Source organism: Oncorhynchus keta, chromosome 25, assembly GCF_023373465.1.
Source record: "Oncorhynchus keta strain PuntledgeMale-10-30-2019 chromosome 25, Oket_V2, whole genome shotgun sequence".
NCBI lineage: Eukaryota > Metazoa > Chordata > Actinopteri > Salmoniformes > Salmonidae > Oncorhynchus > Oncorhynchus keta.
Window position 1 is genome coordinate 29,462,575 of NC_068445.1, and position 25,256 is coordinate 29,487,830.

General features: G+C 42.4%; 1 protein-coding gene across 4 annotated transcripts in view; it reads right to left on the minus strand.

The window, feature by feature from the left end:
• Nucleotides 1-25,256, minus strand: part of LOC118358507 (netrin receptor UNC5D-like) — a 238,465-nt gene that overhangs the window by 65,953 nt on the left and 147,256 nt on the right. For 3 of the 4 annotated variants that reach the window (XM_035736420.2, XM_035736418.2, XM_035736417.2), the window contains exons 3-4: nucleotides 12,122-12,265; nucleotides 11,220-11,323 (exon numbers count right to left, since the gene is read on the minus strand). In XM_035736420.2, coding sequence (XP_035592313.2) covers nucleotides 11,220-11,323; nucleotides 12,122-12,265 — 248 coding nt within the window. Of the gene's footprint in view, nucleotides 1-11,219; nucleotides 11,324-12,121; nucleotides 12,266-16,240; nucleotides 16,568-25,256 lie in introns of those variants that run through there. The other variant, XM_035736419.2, reaches the window with a different exon arrangement.

The window sequence follows — 25,256 nt, forward strand, 5'->3', positions numbered from 1 at the left end:
GGATATTTATTTCCATTTTCAGTGATCAGATATTCCTGCACTTTTCGATGAAACGCACGTTCTGTTATAGTCACCGCCGTGATTTAACCAGTTTTATAAACGTCTGGGTGTTTTCTATCCACACATACTAATCATATGCATATACTATATTCCTGGCCTGAGTAGCGGGGCGCTGAAATGTTGCGCGATTTTTAACAGAATGTTCGAAAAAGTAGAGGGTTGACTTAACAGGTTAATTTACGAGAGGTATTGACATGTTGAATGCACAGAGCTGTCTGTTTGAACTACTGGCGCACAGCTCGGACTCCCATGCATACCCCACAAGAGGAATGGGTGGCAAGGTTTCCAAGTCTAGAATAGACTATGGGAGGTGCACAGTACCACATAGCTCAATGACTACATGAAACTCTATTCCACATCAAGTAACTCATGCCAGCAGTAAAATTTGATTAAAAAAACAGATAAAAATAGACCTTATGGAACAGTGGGGACTGTAAAGCAACACAAACAGTGTCATGACGTGGCCCTCTTTGGGTACAGCGATACAGGGTACCATCCCCCTCTCTCTCTCATCACCTCTCTCTCTTCCCCCTACACCCAGGCTCTGTTAGACAGGCCATAAAATCCTAGATTGAGGTTCACAGGAGAACAAAGGAACCTCTTCCTCATCACAGAACTTGAGAACTGAACAATGTCCATGTTTTGGAGAAGGTGTACACGGTCGGGGAACAATCCAGCTACGAACTGGTCTGTTTTCTAAAAATGTTTGAAACTCATGAGACAATACAGCCACAATACAGCCACATAGACTTGCATCTAATTGTTGTATAAAATGAATGAGTAAAGATGAACCTATTTATGAAATTATGTAATGTGATTTTAAACTGTTTAATGAAGGAAAACTTTCAAGGGAATTGGATTTAACTAAATCATTGGCCCTCCCCATCAGCACAGACATTGATCTGGTGTCATGGGACAGCCCCTTTCTACTGTTAAGAATATAACCCCACAGGAAGGAATTCCCTTTAAACCAGCTTACCTCGATTACCACGAGAGGGCTAAGGTTGGCATAGACTGCTGAATCTTTTAACCATACCACATAGTTAACCCTTTTGGGATAGGGGGCAGCATTTTCACTTTTGGAAGAATAGCATGCCCAGAGTTGGTCTAACGAATACATATTGGGATATGGATAAAGTTGCACTTCCTATGGCTTCCACTAGATGTCAACCGTCTTTAGAAACTTGAATGAGGATTCTACTATAAAGGAGGAGCTCATGAGACCTGTTTGAGTCAGTGGGCTGGCATAGTGCCTTGGTCTCACGACGCATGCTCCCGACAGAGTTACCTCTCGTTCCAGTGCTTTTCTTCAGACATATGAATTCTCCGGTTGGAACGTTATTGATGTTTTATGTTAAAAACATCCTAAAGATTGATTCCATATATCTTTTGACATGTTTCTAAAGTACTGTAATGGAACTTTTCGAGTTTTTGTCTGGACAAAGTGCCTGCGCATCATGAAGATGGATTACTGGGCTGAACACGCTAACAACAAGTGGCTATTTGGACATAAATGATGGACTTTATGGAACAAATCAGTCATTTATTGTCGAACTGGGATTCCTGGGAGTGCCTTCTGATGAAAATCATCAAAGGTAAGTGAATATTTATGGTGTAATTTCTAACTTCTGTTGACTCCAAAATGGCGGATATTTCTCTGGCTGGATTGGGCTCTGAGCTCCGTTCTTAGATTATGCTTTTTCTGTAAAGTTTTTTTGAAATCTGACACAGAGGTTGCATTAAGGATAAGTATATCTTTAATTCTGTGAATAACAGCTGTAGCTTTTATCAATGTTTATTATGAGTATTTCTGCAAAATCACCGGATGTTTTGGAATCAAAACATTACTGCACGTAACGTGCCAATGTAAACTGAGATTTTTGGATATAAATATGGACTTTATCGAACAAAACATATATGTATTGTGTAACATGATGTCCTATGAGTGTCATCTGATGACGATCATCAAAGATTACTGATTCATTTTATCTATATTTTTGCTTTTGTGACTCCTATCTTTGCGTTGTTTTGACTTGGTTATGACCTAACATAATCATATATTGTGCTTTCGCTGTAAAGCATTTTTGAAATCGGACATGATGGGTAGATTAACATGTTTATCTTTCATTTGCTGTATTGGACTTGTTAATGTGTGAAAGTTACATATTTCTAAAAAATTATTCGAATTTCACGAGCTTCCTTTTCAGCGGAATGTTGTCGAGGGGTTCCGCTAGCGGAATGCCTACCCTAGAAATGTTCAACTCTGAGACTATCGATCCGACAGAATAAGAGCAAATCTTTGATACTAATTACTAGTCTGCAGCAAGGAATTCTATACCATTGAATGCGAAGGCCGATAACTGCAGAAACATCTATTCTATAACAACATTTCTGAATGTTACTCTGAAGTAGCCATTCTAACCAAAGACTCCAGAGATGCAGAGAGAGGGGCGGATGAACTTCCAACAGAGATCACGACAACACACTGAGTGTAAATATATATATTGATTGCAATTATTCCCGAATGAGTGAGCGTTCATGTGTAAAGGATTAGCATTTCAATGGTTATAATTGTCAACTTTGTAGCATCTTTCGCGCCATTCTCAGTCTCTTTGTCTACCAAGCCCCGATGCCGGTTTAGCCCACCAGGGCACATCCCCTATCATTTCCTTGTAAGCAAATCTACTTTGTTTGTTTGCGTGTGCATTTCTGTGACTATTTAGTTAGTTAATAAATAAATGATTGAGACAAATGATGTATGGATGACTCATAGTGAAGACTGGGTTCGTGCAGATAACCAACAATTTACGACGTTTGGAATGAGACTAACGTGAGGTAAAGAATAACTCATTAATTAGAAGACTAAATGTTCAGATAATAAAATATCTGAAAGTTATATTAGGAAAATTGTAACTTTGTAATCTGAATATTTTCCTTGGTGCCCCGACTTCCTAGTTAATTACATTTACCTGATTCGTTAATCACGTAATAATAATGACAGAGAATTGATTTGATAAACTAACAGTCTTCAGTTTAATGATGCCAAAGACATGCCAATAGACACATGCATACAAACACACAATAACATACGCACTATACATACATGTACACATGGATTTTGTGTTATAGATATGTGGTAGTATAGTAGAGGCCTGAAGGCACACGCTTAATATGTTGTGAAATTTGTTATGAATGTATTGCAATGTTTTTAAAATGTATAACTGCCTTAATTTTTTTGCCCCAGGAAGAGTAGCTGCTGCCTTGGCTAATAGGGATCCATAATAAATACAAATACAAATCTACACTTATTGAAGTGGATTTATCAAGTGATATCAACAAGGGATCATAGCTTCACCTGGATTCACATGGTCAGTCTATATCATGGAAAGAGCTGGTGTCCCAAATATCTAGTACACAGTGTATTGCACTGCACGCACATATTTATACACACACAATCATATTTCATAGATAGGCCTATTGTACTCTCCTCCGCAGATCTACTCTGATGTACAACCTATCTGATGTCAATGAGTACCATACTTTATGACCTAGAAACAGGAGAACTAGGAATAGCTGAAGCCTTGTTTCCCTTCACTTTAAACAAGACTTGGAAATCCCTTTCAATGGATTCCAGATTCCAAGGCGCAATTAAAAGATACCCTTTAGCACGATGGCATCAGAGACAAGCAGTTAATGTACTAAAGTAGGAAGATAAGGGGAGGAAAAGACTGGGGATTGACTCTAATGTTTCATGATTAAAACAATCTGCCACTGGAAGAGAGCCGGCGGTAGCGGTGGCAGAGGAGTGTTTCCCTCTTTATGTATTTATTTCAATTTCATCAGGGGAAATTTGCGAGTTGAAAGAGGCAATTAATGCGTGGCACAATCCGCCCGGCCCTCACTGAGCTGTAGGACCTGCTCTACATTACCGGGCTGTCGCCTGCCACTGCTAACATCCTCAGGGTAATGATGAAAAGATCCACCCGGCAGAAACGGAAGGAGAAGAAAAAAGAAAGTGTGGCAGGGACAAATACAAATTAGCCCTGTAAGTGTGTGGCGGAGGATGTGAGAGATGAATTGCCTAATTGGCACATTTGTTTCAATTAGGAGCTGGCCATCAGTGTCACGGGCTTGATGGAGAACCGGGTTCCAGGCCGAGGCCATGTGTATCTGTGGGGACGTGGGAGGACCTCTGATCTCCTGGAGCGGAGCGGAGAGGACACTGAAACCTCGGTGACAGTAACATCTTGTAAAGTCTTATGTCTGTAAAGTCTTTGTAATGTCTTTGGACCCCAGGAAGATCAGCTGTCATCATGCCGAATAAAGATACAAATCTGAGACCTATACAGTAGGTGGGTGACAATCAGCAGCATAGCTGTGAAAATGTTGTTATATTAAATGTATTGCATTGGAGCCATGAGAGTGTGCAGCTTTTCTTTTCTAGGTTACACTCACATTCTAGGTGAGGCTCTAGTGTATGGCTGTGTCTTTGTCCCTTCCCTACTATCCTGGGAACCTACTATAGCTCAACAGGTAAAAGCATAGAAATGCTGATGCATCATGTCATGGCTGATTCTCTGAGGGAATCACAGGCTGTGTCCAAACTGCACCCTTTTGCCTATATAGCTCACTGCTTTTGACTAGACCCTTATGGGCCCTGGTCAAAAGTAGTGCACTACATAGGCAATAGGGTGCCATCTGAGACACAGAGTTAGTAGTGCTCCCCTTCAGCCAACTGTGCTGAGGAGCCATGGAAGGTCTATAGATACACGTGGTGGAGCTCGTGACAGTGTGGGTGGGGTACCTTTTTTCATTCCTGTGTATCTCATCAAGACAATTACAAGAATTAAATAACTATGACAGACGAGCCCCAGGGATTGGGAGATGCCATGTAGCCCCACTGAACACCGAGTCAGTAGCGAACGCCAAGTGTGTTCGTAATCCACCCCGAGGTTTACGAACAGAGATGTACACACACACGCACAAAGATGCACCCGCACACACACATGCACCCACACACGCACGAAAACGCACACCCGCACACACACACGCACACACAGATTGAGCCAAATCAAAGTCTTTGAACTTTGCATGCCTCTATGTGTTCATATCTGTGTGAACCAGACATACATGCAGACAGGGGAGGGGAGGGCTGTGTAGGAGCTATCTCCACCGCTAATGTGTTTGCCACTCAGGAGGGTTAATCAAAAAAGATAGGGAAGACAAAGCACAGTTGTGTAGCCAGCCCTCCTTCCTGTTGCTTCCCAAATGCCGCCTCTCCTCCCCTGAGCAACGTGGCAGCACCACAATACTATTCCACCCAGATCTGTCTTATCTTAGGAAAGAAAATTGAGCTCTTTACTGCACTGCCCGACCACACTGGGGAATGTAATTGCTTGGCTTAATAATGAAACTCACCATTTTCTCTTGGAGAGTTTGCTCTGACCTGTGCGGAATTAACAGAGGGGGCAGAGCTAGGGAATTGGAAAGAAGCATGATGGCACATAATAAAATAAAATCAAATTGTATTTGTCACATGCTTCATAAACAACAGGTGTAGAATAACAGTGAGATGCTTACTTATGGGCCCTTCCCAAAAATGCAGATAGATTTTTGTTGTTGTTGACAGAATAGAAAAATATTAACACAAGGAATAAATACACAATGAGTAACAATAACTTGGTAATTGAGGTAGATATGGCCACTGTATAACACACACACATACATAAGTATGTGGACACCCTTTCAAGTTAATGAATTCGGCTATTTCAGCCACACCCGTTGCTGACAGATGTATAAATATCGAGCACACAGGCATGCTTACTTGTTGGAACATTGCTCCATAGGCAATTTAAAAATATATTTTTTTATATAAAAAATAATTGCCCCTTTTTTCTACCCAATTTCGTGGTAACCAATTGGTAGTAGTGCCTTAGACCACCGCGCCACCCGGGAGGCCCTCCATAGACAATTGGCAATAGAATGGCTTTACTGAAAAGCTCAGTGACTTTCAACGTGGCACCGTCATAGAATGCCACCTTATCAAGAAGTCAGTTCGTCAAAGGCCCTTTCCTGTTTCAGCATGACAATGCCTCCATGCACAAAGCAAGGTCCATACAGAAATGGTTTGTTCAGATTGGTGTGGAGGAACTTGACTGGCCTGCACAGAGCCAGGACCTCAACCCTATCGAACTCCTTTGGGATGAATTGAAACCGCGACTGCGAGCCAGGCCTAATCACCAACATCAGTGCCGACTTCACTAATGCTCGTGGCTGAATGGCAGCAAGTCCCCGCAGCAATGTTCCAACATCTAGTGGAAAGCCTTCCCAGAATAGTGGAGGCTGTTATAGCAGCAAAGAGAGACCAACTCCAGATTAATACCAATGATTTTGGAATTAGATGTTCGACCAGCAGGTGTCCACATACTGTTAGTAATGTAGTGTATATACAGTGCATTCGGAAAGTATTCAGATCTCTTGACCTTTTCCACATTTTGTTACGATACAGCCTTATTCAAATATTTATGATTTTTTTTCTCATCAATCTACACACAATACCCCATAATGACAAAGCAAAAATAGTTTAGACAGTTTTACAAATGTATTCAAAATAAACTGAAATATCACATTTACATAAGTATTCAGAGCCTTTACTCAGTACTTTGCTGAAGCTCCTTTGGCAGCGATAACAGCCTCATGTCTTCTTGGGTACAACATTGGTACACCTGTGTATTTTGGGTGTTTCTCCCATTCTTCTCTGCAGATCCTCTCAAGCTCTGTCAGGTTGGATGGAGAGCATCACTTCACAGCTATTTGAATGTCTCTCTAGAGATGTTCGATCGTGTTCAAGTCCGGGTTCTGGCTGGGCCTCTCAAGGACATTCAGAGGCTTGTCCCAAAGCCACTCCTACATTGTATTAGCTGTGTGCTTAGCATCATTGTCCTGTTGGAAGGTGAACCTTCGCCCCAGTCTGAGGTCCTGAGAGCTCTGGAGCAGGTTTTCATCAAGGATCTCTCTGTACTTTGCTCCATTCATCTTTCTCTCGATCCTGACTAGTCTCCCAGTCCTTGCCACTGAAAAACATCCCCACAGCATGAGGCTACCAGCACCATGCTTCCCTGGAGGGATGGTGCCAGGTTTCCTCCAGACATGACACTTTACATTCAAGCCAAAAGAGTTCAATCTTAATTTCATCAGATCAGAGAATCTTGTTTCTCATGGTCAGAGAGTCATTCGGAGCCTTTTGGCAAACTCAAAGTGGGTTGTCATGTGCCTTTTATTGAAGAGTGGCTTCCGTCTGGCTACTCCACCATAAATGCCTGATTGGTGAAGTGCTGCAAAAATTGTTCTTCTTCTGTAAGGTTCTCCCATCGCCACAGAGGAACTCTGGAGCGCTGTCAGAGGGTTCTTGGTCACCTCCCTGACCAAAGCCCTTCAACCCGATTGTTCAGTTTAGCCAGGCGGCAAGCTCTAGGAAGAGTCTTTGTGGTTGCAAACTTCTTTCATTTAAGAATGATGGAGGCCACTGTGTTTTTGGGGACCTTCAATACTGCAGAAATGATTTGGTAGTCCAAGATCCAGCTGCAGAGGGAGGTGTTTATTTCCAGGGTCCTGAGTTTAGTGATTGGAGGGCGCTATGTTGTTGAATACAGCTGTAATCAATTAACAGCATTCTCACATAGGTGTTCCTCTTGTTCAGGTGGGAGAAGGCTGTGTGGAATGCAATAGAGTTTGCATCATCTGTGGATATGTTAGGGCAGTATGTGAATTGTAGTGGGTCCATGGTGTCTGGGATGATGTTGATGTGTGCCATGGACAGCATTTCAAAGCATTTCATGACTACAGATGTGAGTGCTACGGGGGACGATAGTCATTTAGACATTGGTGAGCAAGATCAAAGTGGGAGGGAACAGCTGGTGCTCTCATGCATGGTTCAGTGTTGCTTGCCTCGAAGCGAGCACATGAATGTGGAATGGTTTTGTAGCAAAAAGTAGCTCATTCACTGAAATTAGTTACAGTGAATCAATAGTATCACCCATTTACAATTACTTTGATGGCAATAGTAAAGTCTGTGTATTTTGGAAGAAACTAACAGGAAAGGAAGGCAATTACATGTGGAATGTAATATATTTATTGTTTGCCACAATGGAAATGCACTAAGAGTTTAACAGGCTGTTTTAGTGCCTTTTGTTCCTTTTCACTTCAATTGGCTAAATTAGTCAAAAGCAGTATTGGAGGTAGAATGTAGTACAAATAATCACAGCAGCACGCCAGTGTTCTTTTCTCTGTGATTTAAATGTTTTTTTTTCTCCTTCCATTTATGAATAATTACATTTGAAACACTTGGAATTATCATCTTGTGCATCCCAGATGATACCCTATGTAGTGCACCATGGGCCCTGGTCAAAAGTAGTACTACTAGGGAATGGGGTGCCATTTGGGATGCAACCCTGAAATTGTTCAGTATTTTGTGTCATGGTCTGGGTTCCCATTTCTGAGACTGTTCAATGTGTTTAATTTCATATTAAGATATTTTCTTTCCATAAATTAAGTGTGGTGGTTTATAGTTTGGCTGTCACGAATCTCGCCGAAGTTGGTGCCTCTTCCTGTTCGGGCGGCGCTCGGCGGTCGTCGTCTCCGGCCTATTAGCTGCCATCGATTCCCTTTCAGTTTGTTTCTGTTTATTGGGTTTAATTGGGTACACCTGTTTTAAGTTAGTGTTTGTTTGTAGGCTATTTAAGGGCAGTAGGCCCGCTGGGTATTTGTGCGGGCTTGTTCTCTGTTATCTGGTGTATGAGTGTTATCTATATTTTTCCGGACAGTTTTAGTCCGTTGTATTTTGGGACGGGTTGTTTCAGGCGCCCTGGTGTTTTGCATGTCCGTGGCTCCACAGTCTTTGGAATAAAATATCCACGTACAGAATTACCTGCTCTCTGCGCTTGACTCCTCCACTCACCACTGTTAGAAGTTGTAACATTGGCTGTTCACTTCACTTTCCTTTCAGATGATCCTAGAATGGGTTCATTAGTCAAGATTATCTGATGTTGGCTCCAGTCCAAATTATTTGAAACGTTATACATCTAACCCATATTCACACTACTCATTCAAATATTCATTACTTCTTTAATACAAGAGTAAATGTGTTATGATGAAAAAATAGGAAACTACAGTCAATTATTCTCTCACACATTTTTGACTTTGTTAACTTCGCTAAGCTGCGGTGCTGAAATGCTAAAAATAATTCCAACAGATGGCAGATCAAACAAAATAAAAGTGGTATGAGTAGGCTGTATTATTATTCTTGTGGTGTATAGGAATATAGCATTTTATACTTCTCCTTCTATTCCTAATGTGCTTGGTTACCTCAATGACGGAAGTTGGATATATATTTTAATGAAACCCCTTATGAAGTGAAAATTTAAAACGTCCTCTGAAACTTAATCTTAAACGTAAAATTAATTGCTCTTTGCTTCAGCACATTTGCAATGTCCATAGATATCTGATTTGAATGAGAATAAAATGCCAAAATGCGTTTTCAAAGCAACTCACTTAACAGCCTCACTTGAAAATGTGTGCCTGCTCCCGGGTGGCGCAGTGGTCTAAGGCACCGCATCGCAGTGCTAGCTGTGCCACCAGAGACTCTGAGTTCGAGCCCAGGCTCTTTCGCAGCCGGCCGTGACCGGGAGGTCCATGGGGCGACGCACAATTGGCCTAGCGTCGTCCGGGTTAGGGAGGGTTTGGCCGGTAGGGATATCCTTGTCTCATCGCGCACTAGCGACTCCTGTGGTAGGCCGGGCGCAGTGCACGCTGACCAGGTCGCTAGGTGTACAGTGTTTCCTCCGTCAAATTGGTGCGGCTGGCTTCCTGGTTGGATGCGCGCTGTGTTAAAAAGCAGTGCAGCTTGGTTGGGTTGTGTTTCGGAGGATGCATGACTCTCGACAATTGACTCTCGCGAGCCAGTACGAGAGTTGTAGCGATGAGACAAGACAGTAGCTACTAACAATTGGATACTATGAAATTGGGGAGAAAAAGGGGGTAAAAAAAATGAATAAAATAGAAATTGTGTGCCTGAAAAAATTTGAAGAGAGAAGTGAGATTGAGAGCAGAGCAGTAAATCCAGTGTCACGTTTCCCTTATGCAAGTAATGTTCCAGAGAGCCGAGCTAGGAGACAATCTCAGCCTCTCCCAAAGTGCCAGGCACAGGCTAATATAAGCGGTCTCAGCCACAAAGATGCAAAATGTATCCAATTCCGAGCGACTTATTAGCTTGCCTCGACATCATTGCTGACCGAAGGAGTTTCTGAACACGTTCCTCCAGAGGGATGTTTACAGTGCATCAAAGACACCAACTCACATTCTATTACAGCTGAGAGGGGAGCGAGCAGGAGCGGGAGCAGCATCCATCCCGCAGTCAGCCAGTCTGCCGAAAAAAGGCCCCCAAAAACCTCACACTACACTTGCAATCTCAATATTTCATGAAGAGGTGGGTACTGTACAAGGGAATGGTCTGGGCTGTGAACGCCTGCTCTGTGTTATACAGTATTCACTTCTGGCTGAGCTCATTTATGTTGACAAAGGACTGGAGAGGAGATTCTGGGCTCTTCTCAGCCTGGCCTGCATCCCAGATGGAACCCTATTCTATATAGTGCACTACCTTTGACCAGGGCCCATAGGGATCTGATTGAAAGTAGTGCACTACATGAGGAATAGGGTGCCATTTGGTACACAAACCAGGCTGGCATCACCCCCATCATCCTCTCCATGCTGAATCATTCATAACTCACAGGTTACCCACAGCCAAAATCCACTCAAACCCACACATGCACCACAGAGCTATAGTTCATACTGATTAACTCTTGACACTGCATTTCAAAAATACTGTATGCACATTTATTTTGAACAGTGCATCCAATAACACTGTCATCATAAAAAGAATCACAGTGTGTAGTGTGTAGTGTGTCTACCGCTGACACAACACAGTCGGGAATAAATATGTGTTCAAAGCAGACAGTTTTCCCCTTGCTGCATAAGAGTTGAAATGCTTTATTCTAGAGCCTCTCAACAGCCTGGAGTGTAAGGTAAGCTGTTCCCTGCACAGAGAGGCTCCTACACTGTTGGAGGGGTCATAACTGTTAAGGGCTGGGAAGCTGGGGTCTTACCTCTGCTGCTGGCACTCCCTCTGGGGGGCGGCAGTGCAGCACGATCATCCCTTTGATTGGAACTTCCTTCCCCTGGGGGTCCTGCTCAAAGTTCTTCCTCAGGTCTGTGTGGGGAGATAACACCCTGCTGTCAGTCCACCCCATCCTCAGCCTGCCCTCAATCTCCCCATCACTAACACCACTTGCCACTGACTCTCCCTGCCTTACCCTGTCCTTAGTTTGGACATGACATCAACCTTGGGAGTGAGGAACGGGTCTGAATGAACCAGGAGGTGGTCTCCTTTCCTTCCTGCCTCCCCGGCTCCATCTGTCTGCAGGTTGCCAAGGTTATTTGGAGGATAGACTACACTGGCTGATGAGTACATATTCATACATATATGCCCATTAAACTTAAAAGTATATGTCATGGGGATCATATTTTTGCTAAGTTGCACGTCGGCTTTCTATCCATCTAGTCCTGCAGTGCAGTTTTGGCCACGAGCCATAATGTGAGACTGAGGTGCTTTATAAATATAATGAGTAGAACGGACATAGAAACTCGGTCTCTGACCATGGAAATTTGACTGGTAAACTCACGGGGACACTCAAAATGACACCAGTCCACCCACAATGGCATAACTGACCTGAATATCATTTCAGGTCATTATTTTAATTTTATTTAACCGTTATTTTACCATGTAAGTTCTATAGGTCAGTGTTTCCTAATCCTGGTCCTGGGGACCAAAAAGGGTGCACATTTTAGTTTTTGCTCTAACATTAACCCACCTGATTAAGCTAAAGGCTTGATGAGTTGGTTAGTTGAATCAAGAATAAAGTGCTAGACAAAAACACCCCTTTGGTCCCCAGGAATAGGATTGGGAAAAACTACTACGGGTGATACAATACTGTAGTAGGCTACTCACATGCGATGTGGACCGTGGCCTTGCGGCTCTTGGAGGTGCCGAGGTGGCTCCAGGCCACACATAGACACCAGTAGTCCTCTGGGCCGTGGAAGTCCTCCACCTGTTGACGGGACACGTTGATCAACACCTCACGCACCTTTAGCCCTGCATGGGGGAAAGAAACAGCCAGTAAGTGAAGTTACTGTCTGGACCAAGTGTTATTTAAATAAAGAAACAGCCAGTAAGTGATGTTACTGTCTGGATCGACTGTTATTTAAATAAATAGACATCTGTAAGTGATGTTACTGTCTGGATTAAGTGTTATTTAAATAAAGAAACAGCCAGTAAGTGATGTTACTGCCTGGATTAAGTGTTATTTAAATAAAGAAACAGCCAGTAAGTGATGTTACTGTCTGGATTAAGTGTTATTTAAATAAAGAAACAGCCAGTAAGTGATGTTACTGTCTGGATTAAGTGTTATTTAAATAAAGAAACAGCCAGTAAGTGAAGTTACTGTCTGGATTAAGTGTTATTTGGAGAAAGAAACAATGTACCAAGAACATATACAGGACCTCTGGTTCTCAGTCCTTGGAGTCCTTAGAGTGCCCTAACTGTTGTTGAGAGATCTTTAAGGGAGTGGGATGGGACTGGATCAAATATTTACTATACACATAGCTGTCTAGTAGTACTAATCAATAATGTGGTAAAAATACATTCGGCTTTTAGGAGGCCTGACACTTTGCCCCAATCAGGTAGTGCCTAATGTGATTCTGTTCTCCCTGTCCTCTGGCTCTCTGCTTGGATATTGAAAGCGCATAACAGATGAAATAGGCAGCCTTCCAAGACTCTCTCTGTTGTGTGTAATGCCTAATACTGCTAACAAAAAAGTTGGTTGGAGCAGGGTCTCCTCTACCCCCCCTTCCCAAGCCATTTAATAGTTTAGTTTTAAACCTAAACTGGCACACCTGATTAAATTAGTCAAAGGCTTGTGGATAAGTTGACTAATTAAATCAGATGTGCCAGTTAATCAGGTGTTCCCTGAGGAGAAGGTTGGGAGAACCTCGGCTTGAGCATCATCATCCCCACTAACAAGCTTCACATCAGACCTGCTTCAAAAATAATATTATATGTACAGCAGTGTTTCCCAACTACGGTCCTCCAGTACCCACAACAGCACACATTTTTGTTGTAGCCCCGGACAAAAATACCCAATTCAACTTGTCAAGGGCTTGATGATTAGTTGGCAATTAGATTCAGGTGTGTTTGTCTGGGGCCACAACACAAATATGTACTGTTGGGGGTACTGGAAGACTGGGTTTGGAAAATGCTGATGTAACAGTTACCCTGACAGCCTCCCGAGTGGTGCAGCAATCTAAGGCGCTGCATCACAGTGCTAAAGGCGTCACTACAGATTCAGGTTCGATCCCGGGCTGTGTCGCAGCGTAGTCTGAGTTAGGGGAGGGTTTGGCCAGCCAGGATGTCCTTATACCATCGCGGTCTAGCGACTCCTGTGGCAGGCCGGTGCGCATGCACGCTGACTCGGTTGCTAGTTGGACGGTGTTTCCTCCGACACATTGGTGCGGTTGGCTTCCGGGTTAAGCAAGCAGTGTGTCAAGAAGCAGTGCAGCTTAGTAGGGTTGTGTTTCGGAGGACGCATGGCTCTCGACCTTTGCCTTTCCAGAGTCTGTACAGGAGTTGCAGCGATTGGACAAGACTATAATTACCAATTGGATATCACAAAAAAGGGGTAAATAAATAAAGGTTACCCTGACACAATAACACATAGTATAAACCCCTCAAAATCAACTGGACCTCCAAGCCAGTTCCACTGCATTTTTTCATGGTTCCCCTCTAATCAGGGCCCGCTTTAGACCTGGAACACCAGGTGGTTTAAATTTCAGGTAGAACAGAGAACCAGCAGGCTCCGGACCTCGTAGGGTAAGAGTTGAGTACCCCTAGCATGAACCATAGTTACACAAGCATAGCAAGCACAATTCAAACCTAGTACATTTTTAGAACAAGCACATTAAAGCATGTCCGAACCAATGGAGTCTCCCTATGAAATCCTCTTAGCGTCGCAACATAAACCTCCCCAGCTGAAATCTTTGCAGACCTGTTATATAGTTCTGTATTGATAAAGGCTTCCATTTTTAACTGAGCCATGGGCTTAGGGACCTGTCATGTGTTTTCTTTCCTCCTTTTCAGAGCCTCCATAGCCTGCAGCCCTCCCAAACATAGGATTAGAGAAAAGATGTAACGTGTGAGGCTTGGGACAGAAAAATACCAATCTAGGCTGCGTGCCAAATGGCTCCCTATTTCTTACACAGTGAACTACTATTAACGAGGGCGGTATGGGCTATTACGTAGTGAACTATACAGTGCCATTTGGGACATAACTCTAGTCTCTCAGCACCCCGTCCTCTCCTCTGGGTTTCCTCTCCTGCACACAACAATAAATGCAGCCTATTCTAACATGCTCGTTGGCAGTCACACCAGCACACCATGTTCTGCATTTCAGACTTTTGAATACATAATAATTAAACACCACACTGAATAGCAGCAGGAACATGTCCCTAGATTAATGCTGTTGCTTGAAGATACAGAACAAGATACATATTTAAAGGTAAGCTGTATGTATAGGAACAATCATGCCACTAAGAACTAAATCAGCTAGCCTACATTATGTTGAGTCTGTGAGGAAAGTAGTGTATGGATGATAACAAACAACCTCAGCGGCCTGTTCGTCTCCAAACAGATTTTACAGCAAAAATGTTGTTGGAACTTGGTCCCCTGCTATCCTCCAAACAAATTTGAATTCTACTGGAACACGTGGAGCATGCCACTCTGGAGATGAACAAAAAACCACCACTACAGCCAACCAGCACTTCACTTAGTGAGACAAACATAATTCAGAATTCCCCTGCAGAGATATGGCAATTGACAGAGTGGGGGTGAAGAGACAGGAGAGAAAATCATGACTAATGACTGCACATAATCCCCCCCAAAAAAGAAACACTGTGAGCAATATGCTAATGGAAGCTGGCAGGTCCTGCACTCTCCGGCATTTCTCCGAGGGGCACATTTCCTTGAGGACTAACCGTCCGGGACAGGTGGTGTGCCTGAGAGACAGACCCGAGCTTCGGCACTCTGTCATCTGTCACCCCTATTTGTTTACAGGCAGAACACCATTGACAGGACTTATTAAACTAAACCTCTGATTTCTTCCACCCCACTCTGCTTTATTCTTTATCCAAGTGGCTCTCCTAGTGACTAAGTCATCCAAAAGGCAGAATTATTCAGAGAGAGAGAGAGAGAGAGAGAGAGAGAGAGAGAGAGAGAGACTTAAGCCATGGCTATTGGCTTTTTTAAAATGAGAATGGAGGTTAAGGTGGTGTGAGCCTAGTTGGAGGGGACAAGGCAAGGCTAATCCGCTCTCCCTATGGCCTTGCCATGGCTCAGCCTATTGAGTTGGACAACAGGAATGGCATAGGGAGAGAACGGATCCCACTTAAATTTCAGAGGGCTTGGATCATCGTGAAAAAACAGGTGAGATTTGGAACAAGGTTATATCTGTATACTGGCACATGGCTTGCATTGGCTCAAAAACCTGATTATTCTTCATAATATGTTCTACATAGACAATTATCTTTAGTGTTTCAAACCACGACAATTCCCATCAATGCCTGCCTCCTACTCTCCTGCAGGTCTGGGTTTCCCTGCGGTGCAGTTGGAAAGAAGCCCCGAGCTACACTTCCCTTCCAGAATCCCCTGGAAGGCTCTTTGGTGGTGGGTAGTACAAAGTCAAAGGTCCTCTGGAGTGCACTAGCCATCACTACTTCACCTGCACAGTGTGCTAGCATGTTGATGTCTCCAATGAGCATTCCCTTTTAACACATCCTCCCACCCTCAGAGAGCCTGTTACTGGCCTCTGTCAACACCAGGCTTTCTGCCTCCTGCTCAAGTTGTTAACACGGGAATGTTGGCTTAAAAAATGGATGTGTGGAAATCTTGTTGCTTTCAATAAGTGTTGATCACATAAATGAGAGAGAAGTATGGTGATGTATTTGACCATATCTTACAGCAATCATTTGAACCTTCATCAATATTTGACACATTAAGTTAAAGAGGGGCTCAACTTACCGATTCCACCTGCGCTTTTCCGGTGCTCATTAACAGGAACTAGATGTGTCTTGGTGGTGTGGCTTGATATGGGTGTGTTATGTTTTCTATATCGTATCCAGGCAGTAATGTTTTTTGTCCATCTTGACAGTGTGAGCATAATTGGTCAGGGAATCCCATGATTCGCTCGTAATGCATTTCCTGCTTTCTAAATATAGCCATCTTTGAATGAAAGTTGTGTGTGTCATGCCAAGATTAGCTCACGAGCGTGAGGATGTTTTAGTTGGAGAAAACCCAAGCCGTTTAGAAAAAAACTCATTCTTTCAACATAACATTTGCGACAATGTCTTGTATCATTTGTTTTCTAAATAAATCAGACTGTCTCTAAATAAATGGGCGGGTTGTAGGTTGATTCTGGTGAGCAATTGGATAGCTTTCACTGCAGCACACAGGGCAGCTGTGATCAGGATGATTTGATTATTGCCAACCATGATTAAACTGTGCCAGGCAGTGGTCCCGTGTGGGCAGGATTGGAATCAAAAACCTAACCCTCATTTAAGTCATGGCGACCTAAGTTAAACAAATCTCACAAAACTCTGTTTTAGAAAATACTGACTTTATGACCCAAATGATCTTACTTAGACTTTTTATTTAATTTTGGCACTTGAATAAATGTTTTTTTAATATCAATGCCACAGAGTCTATATTTTGCATTCAGTTGCACTTTAAGTAGTTCTGACTTACTGCAGTGAGGTTGATTGTGTGTGTGTGTAGGTAGGTGGGTGGGTGGATGTGTGAGGTGCATGCAAGTGAGTATCCCAGACTACCAAGGCAGCTATGGTACATGTGAACACTGAGTGCAATTAAGGACAAAACACCTCTCAGCTGAGGAGAGAAACAGCATTAGCACAGTCATGTCACCACAAATAAATGATGATCATTAAAGGCAGGTACTGCTCTAAAAAAGGCCCATCTAAAACAATGACAGGCACTTATCGCATAATTAATACAGAACATCTATTATGAAATCATATACCCTTTATTTTCAGCCCACAGACACAAACACACACACTAACAAACATATCTACTAGACAAAATATTTAGTTACAGAATGTTCACCTGCATTTGGGGATATATTTACTTGACAATGCTCCATTTTGATTTCCCGCTGCAGAGAGAGGCAGCTACAGTATATCCAGACGAGGCCTTTGTCTGCCACATCAAGTGGGCCCAATGTTCACTGTTTAACCCTTTAATTATACGGCCAACTACACTGACAGAGCCAAGTCTCTTCTATACATCTTCACAAAATAATATCCTATTTAAATTAGATCAAAAGTCTGGAAAAATAAACACAGACCACTAACAGCAAGTAAACCTATTAAAAAAGGCATTGTACTGCAATAGGGGAAAGATAACTAAAACCTCACCCACCCATACAGGAAATATTGGAAGAGAAGTTTGCATGTTGGGTTTTGTCTCCATCTGTGCGTAGATAAGGAAAGCAATAAGCAATATCATACTGTTGTCTGTTGGCGATGGTAGAAGGGTTTCATAGGTGTGTGTGGTAAAGAGCTCTATTTTCAAGTCGTCCAACAAACGCATGAAGTTTGAGTTGGCACTTGGATTGGAACCGGTGCTTTGGTCCAAATGACATTAAAATAGAACTCTGGCCACACACATCAGTGGATAGCTCAGTATTTTAATTACAATATATCTCAGTATTTGAATGATTTATTTTATTCAGTCATTTCTTCTCATCTTTATCAAGGGTGTCAATAATTTCAGACCTCTCTGTATAACACAGACCCCAATACATCCAGTCCTGCCTGACATGGAAGTCAAATAAGAATGGTAATCCAAACAAAAAAGGTAAAGCTCCTTTTTCTGTGATAAAAAAAGTAGACATTTACAACACAACCCACTGGCACCGGACTAGTTGAAACCTGAGGCAAAATGTATTTCCCCCCTCTAAGGAGCCTATGATATACAAGTACGGTATGTGTGTGAGGTGTATTGTATTGTCTGGGCACATTCAGTTAACAACCCCATTAACGGAGTCACGAAGGAACCATGGGGCAAAGATAACATCAATCCTGACTTTAGTGGACATTACAGAGTGGCAAAAGCATTGCAACACTCCTGATGTAGGAGGGTTGAGTGTGTGGTGAGGCTAAGGCCTGTGCTGAGGGGAAACATAGTGCCACTGAATGTTTGCAGCTTGTATGCTGCCTGTTTTCTGCCTGTTTTCTGCCTGTATGCTGCCTGTATGCTGTTGTTCCCCTGGACTCTCCTGTGTCTCATTCAAGAAATGTGCTCCCTTCCATCTGCCCTCATTTACACTCCTTCACTGATCTGACAAGACTGGATATTATGTGAAACTAATATGGTGTAAAACTAGGTGCTAGCAGAGCTATTGCTTTCACCAACCCAGCTGTCTCAGTGAGTTCCATGAAGGGAAGTAAACAAGGACAGAGGGAAGGTAACATGGTAAGGGAATTAGACGCAGCCGGGTTTCCTGGCAGGTGTGTGTGTGTCTGTGTGACCACCGGGGTTGTTTATCTGCTATTCTCAGGCCTCTCTTCCCCCATAGTGCCCAGACCGGCCAGGACCTGCCACTCTCCATGTGCCTCCAATCTATGTAGGAGACAGCAACGACTTTGTCTGCTCACTGCTCACCAACGATAACATTCACTATGCACAGACTCAACAAGAAAGGTCAGTGATTTTTCTCCAATCCGTGGGCATTGAATCCTAATGGAATATATGGGTCTATATGGGGCCCATTTGTGTGTGATTCCCTTCAGCATATCGACTATTTACACCTGATAAGGAAGGAGATTTAAACTAGGTTAAAGCTAGAATCTTTAATTTAAACAATAACAAAGCAGACACCCTGCCTCTGTTTTGGTCAAATGTAACCGTTCATAGACAGAACTATGGATGCAAGGACTGACCATCCATGATATCAAAATGATAGTTTTAACCATGTGGAGGCCATAAAGTGTTTGTTCAGATTTACATTGTTTACAAACATTGGAATAAAACAAGGTTATATTTAGGGTTTTGATGGGGGTATGACAGTTAATAACTTAAATTCTTCAAGAATCAATGGGTATAATTAATGTATAAGTAAAACAATTAATGTAGCAACTAAGGTTTCTAGCTTAATTAAAAACACAAAAGATGGTAGTGGGAAGCATAGATCTTAACAGCATCATGGAACTCTATTCCACATCAGGTAACTGATGCAAGCAGTAGAATCAGTAAAAAAACTGATACAAATACATCTTATGGAACAGAGAGGGGACTTTTAAGAGGCATACACGGGCACAGGCACACACATGATAAGATACACACTCTACACACACATACACATGGATGTTGTATTGTAGATATGTGGTTGTAGAGTAGTGGCCTGAGGGAACACACTTAATGTGTTGTGAAAAGTGTTATGAAATGTAATGTCATGTAATATTTTAAATTGTATATAACTGCCTTAATGTTGCTGGACCCCAGGAAGAGGAGCTGCTGTCGTGGCAACAGCTAACAGTGATACATAATAAATACAAATACAAAGGAGCAGTCCATCCGTAACATCATAAATACTTACAGTGCCATCAGGAAGTATTCATACCCCTTGACTTATTCCACATTTTGTTGTATTACAGTCGGAATTAAAATGTGATCACACACAATGCCACATAATGACAAAGTGAAAACCTGTTTTAGAAAGAACATTTATTGGCAATGAAATACAGAAATATCTCATTTACACAAGTACTCACACCCCTGAGTCAATACATGTACTGTATGAACCACCTTTTACAGCAATTACAGCTGTGTGTCTTTCTGGATAAGTCTCTAAGAGCTTTGCAGACCTGGATTGTACAACATTTGCACAATATTATTTTAACAATTCTTCAAGCTCTGTAAAGTTGGTTGTTGATCATTGCTAGACAGCCATTTTAAAGTTTTGCCATAAACTTTCAAGTAAATTTAAGTCAAATTTAGCTAGATCACTCTAGAACATTCAATGTCATCTTAGTAAGCAATGCCAGTGTAGATTTGGCCTTGTGTTTTAGGTTATTTTCCTGCTGAAAAGTGGATTAATCTCCCAGTGTCTGTTGGAAAGCAGAATGAACCAGGTTTATCTCCAGGATTTTGCCTGTGCTTAGCTCTATTCCGTTTCTTTCTATCAACAACAAAAACTCCTGAGTCCTTGCCGATGACAAGCATACCTATAACATGATGCAGCCACCACCATGCTTGAAAATATGAAGAGTGGTACAATACTCAGTGATGTGTTCGATTTACCCCAAACATAACACTTTGTATTCAGGACATAAAGTTAATTTATTTTCAAAATGTTTTGAAGTTTACTTCAGTACCTTATTGCAAACAGGATGCATGTTTTGGAATACTTTTTTATTCTGTACAGGCTTCCTTCTTTTCCCTCTGTCATTTAGGTTAGTATTGCAGAGTAACTACAATGTTGTTGATCCATCCTGAGTTTTCTCCTATCACAGCCATTACACTCTGTAACTGTTTTAAAGTCACCACTGGCTTCATGGTGAAATCCCTGAGCAGTTTCCTTCCTCTCCGGCAACCGAGTTAGGAAGGACGCCTATATCTTTGTAGTGACTGGGTGTACTGATACACCATCCAAAGCCTAATAATAACTTCACCATGCTCAAAAGGATATTCAATGGTTGCTTTTTCATTTTTACCCACCTACCAATAGGTGCCCTTTTTGCGAGGCATTGGAAAACCTCTCTGGTCTTTGTAGTTTAATCTTTGTTTGGAATTAATTTCCCGACTGAGGGACCTTACAGATAATTGTATGTGCAGAGTACAGCGAAGAGGTAGTCATTCAAAAATCATGTTAAACACTATTATTCGCCCAGAGTGAGTCCATGCAACTTATTATGTGACTTGTTAAGCAAATGTTCACTTATTGACTCAAGACATTTCAGCTTTTTGTTTGTAATGAATTTGTATACATACAGTAGCTACACAGGCTGCTTTAATTAACTAATCAGCATTGAGGATATGTCCTCCTTGTAGATCCTTCCCTCCTCCAGTACAAAGTGCCTGTAACGGTGTCCCAAATATTTATTTTTGATTTAACCTTTATTTAACTAGGCAAGTCAGTTAAGAACAAATTCTTATTTACAATGACAGTCTACCCTGGCCAAACCCGGACGATGCTGGGCCAATTGTGCGTCTCCCTATGGGACTCTCAATCACAGCCAGAAATGATACAGCCTGAATTCAAACCAGGGACTGTAGTAACACCTCTTGCACTGAGATGCAGTGCCTTAGACCGCTGCGCCACTCGGGAGCACCCTATTGTCTATATAGTGCACTACTTTTGAGCAGAGCCCTATTGCTCCTGGTCAAATGTAGTGCACTAAATAGGGTGTCATTTGGGACGGTAACCCTGTGAGACAAGTGATGATTCGCTAGTCTCAGACATATGGGAGGGAGTGGACCAGTTTCCACCAAACAAACACCCTAGGGACCAATGTTTCCTTGACACGGAACTTGGTGCGTATTTCCCTAATTCATTGAAGCAGTAAGGTCTTCAAGATGACAATGCTCTCCACTCTTAGTGGTAAGCCATTGACAAAAATAGGGAATTAATATAGGGAACTAAGCAAAAGGCTCATGTAAATATGGAGAGAGCACGCCAATCCAATAATTTATCCAATTTAAATCCATAAGAACACGTTATCGCTTGCAGCACTCGATGTAAATCGGAGGCCACTGTGACATGCTTTTCCCAGTAATCTCTCCACTGTTCAATTATGTATAGGCATGTTGACCCTATCAAAAAATCAATTACTGACAGGTTGACAATACCCTGCCTCATCCCAGAGGTCTCAGCACAGCTGTCTGTGGTTATCTCTAGTCAACACACTCCATACCATGGTTTAAAACACCATTGCAGTCTGAACTGAATTCTCACTGCTGCTGATATTACCATAGACATTTAATCATGGACAAATTGTGCCAGATAAGTTGATTTTCCTAAGAGGTAGGAAGGTTAATAGAAAGGAAAAGTTCCATGAGCAGCACTGAGTGACAGTACATTCTCAGCTTACTACGTCAACACACAAGCTGTCTTTAGTCTGTGACCAAATCTGAGCTTCTTCCCTCCACTGTCCTCAACCCTCCCCTGCCCTCTCCGCTCTCCACTCTCCACTCTCCACTCCCCTATTCCTCTCTCCTCTCTCCATTCTGCTCCTTCTTCCTTCCACTGTCCTCAACCCTCCCCTGCCCTCTCCGCTCTCCACTCTCCACTCCCCTATTCCTCTCTCCTCTCTCCATTCTGCTCCTTCTTCCCTCCACTGTCCTCAACCCTCCCCTGCCCTCTCCGTTCTCCGCTCTCCACTCTCCACTCTCCACTCCCCCATTCCTCTCTCCACTCTCCATTCTGCTCCTTCTTCCCTCTTCACCTCCTGTCCTCTTCTCCTCTGAGCTCCCCTCTCCTTCCTGTGCCTCAGTCTGGTTAACTCAAGGGCATTGTAGCGCCTCTTATCTGTGGCTGTGATTCATCAGCCTGTTTGGTAAATAAGAGATGTTATCATCATGGTGCTCTTGGTGGCATTGAAGACCCATGTCCTAATCAATAACATCCAATTCATCATAGATCTGCTGCTTTGATTAGCTTGGCCTAATCCAATACACAATTTGGCTGTCCATTACCAAGGCAGGACAAAGCAGTGTTGAGCATGTTGTTATCAATGGTAGTTATGAGTTTAGTGCTGATATAAAGCTAGCAGGCTTTGCAGCAGGCCGGGCGTGGGGTGAGGACAGGACAATCTCAGCCAGGCTCTTTTAATTGCAAATCCACTCGGGTCTCCTTCTGATGCAGAACCCGTTGGTTAAACAGCCTAGGCAAGGCAACACCGCAGGCGGTTAAGTGCAGGAGATGGTAAAAAGTTAATAATTGTTCCCCGGATATAGCTTAAAGGCAGAGCGAGGTAAAAAGGATGAACTTTTCTTTTTTAACACCAGGCGTTCTTGAATCAGAATCTGTGAAATTGCGTAGTGAGAGAGTGTAGATAATGTGTTAGGTTAAGTACCATGTGGGGAGGCGGTGGCTCCGTCTGGAGGGAGCTCAGCGAGCAAACTGTTATCCACTTGAGAATGCAGATGAGCTGAACAAGTATGAACCGAGGTAATGAATACAAAACTGCTTTCAAAGCCTACATCAGACCTGACCTACTCCGGGTTCAAAGACTATACTTCCTTTACAGTAGGTAAACAACACGTTGGCACTATGAAATTAAAAGGATAAAATCAAGTTTCTAACCTTATGAAATAAGCAATACGAGCCATTATGGTACTGTTAACATGACAACGATTTACCCCATGGGTTTAGCGAGGAACTTTACTGTAGAGTTAACAGACATTAATTGGTCAAAAGGTTGTCAGACCCTCTACATATACAGATATCCGAACCTCTCATTACAACAACCCTTTTCCTCCAATCGCAGGGCAATGGGTGCCATTCACATTATTCTGGTAATTTACATACAATTATTAAAATACAGTGCTTGGTTTGGAGCTCATGGTATCCACTTAAAAAACTAAATAATTGAATTTGATGACAATAATTCCTCATTTAGCAATATACCGTTGAAGTGGGAAGTTTACAAACACTTAGGTTGGAGTCATTAAAACTCGTTTTTCAACCACTCCACAAATGTATTGTGAACAAACTATAGTTTTGGCAAATCGGTTAAGACATCTACTTTGTGCATGACACAAGTAGTTTTAAACAGCTTGGAAATTTCCAGAAAATGATGTCATGGCTTTAGAAGCTTCAGATAGGCTAATTTACATAATTGGAGTCAATTGGAGGTGTACCTGTGGATGTATTTGAAGGCCTACCTTCAAACTCAGTGCATCTTTGCTTGACATCATAGGAAAATCAAAATAAATCAGCTAAGACCTCAGAAAAAAATTGTAGAGCTCCACAAGTCTGGTTCATCCTTGGGAACAATTTCCAAATGCCTGAGGGTACCACGTTCATCTGTACAATATTAAGCAAGTATAAACACCATGGGACCACACAGCCGTCATACTGCTCAGGAAGGAGAAACATTCTGTCTCCTAGAGATGAACGTACTTTGGTGCGAAAAGTGCAATAAATCCCAGAACAACAGCAAAGGACCTTGTGAAGATGCTGTAGGAAACAGGTACAAAAGTACCTACATCCACAGTAAAACGAGTCCTATATCGACATAACCAGAAAGGCCGCTCAGCAAGGAAGAAGCCACTGCTCCAAAACCACCATAAAAAACCCAGACTACGGTTTGCAACTGCACATGGGGACAAATATCGTACTTTTTGGAGAAATGTCCTCTGGTCTGATGAATCAAAAATTGAACCTTTTGGCCATAATGACCATTGTTTTGTTTGGAGGGAAAAGGGTGAGGCTTGCAAGCCAAAGAACACCACTGGTGCACTTCACAAAATAGATGGCATCATGAGGACAAATTATGTGGATATATTAAAGCAACATCTCAAGACAACATCTCAGGAAGTTAAAGCTTGGTCTCAAATGGGTCTTCCAAATGGAAAATAACCCCAAGCATACTTCCAAAGTTGTGGCAAAATGGCTTAAGGACAACAAAGTCAAGGTATTGGAGTGGCCATCACAAAGCTCTGACCTCAATCCTATGGAAAATTTGAGGGCAGAACTGAAAAAGTGTGTGTGAGCAAGGAGACCTACAAACCTGACTCAGTTACACCAGCTCTGTCAGGAGGAATGGGCCAAAATTCACCCAACTTATTGTGGGAAACTTGTGGAAGGCTACCCAAAACGTTTGACCCAAGTTAAACAATTTAAAGGCAATGCTACCAAATACTAATTGACTGTATGTGAACGTCTCACCCACTGGGGATGTGATGAAAGAAATAAAAGCTGAAATAAATCATTATCTCTACTATTATTCTGACATTTTACATTCTTAAAATGAAGTGGTGATCATAACTGACCTAAAACAGGGAATTTTTACTTGGA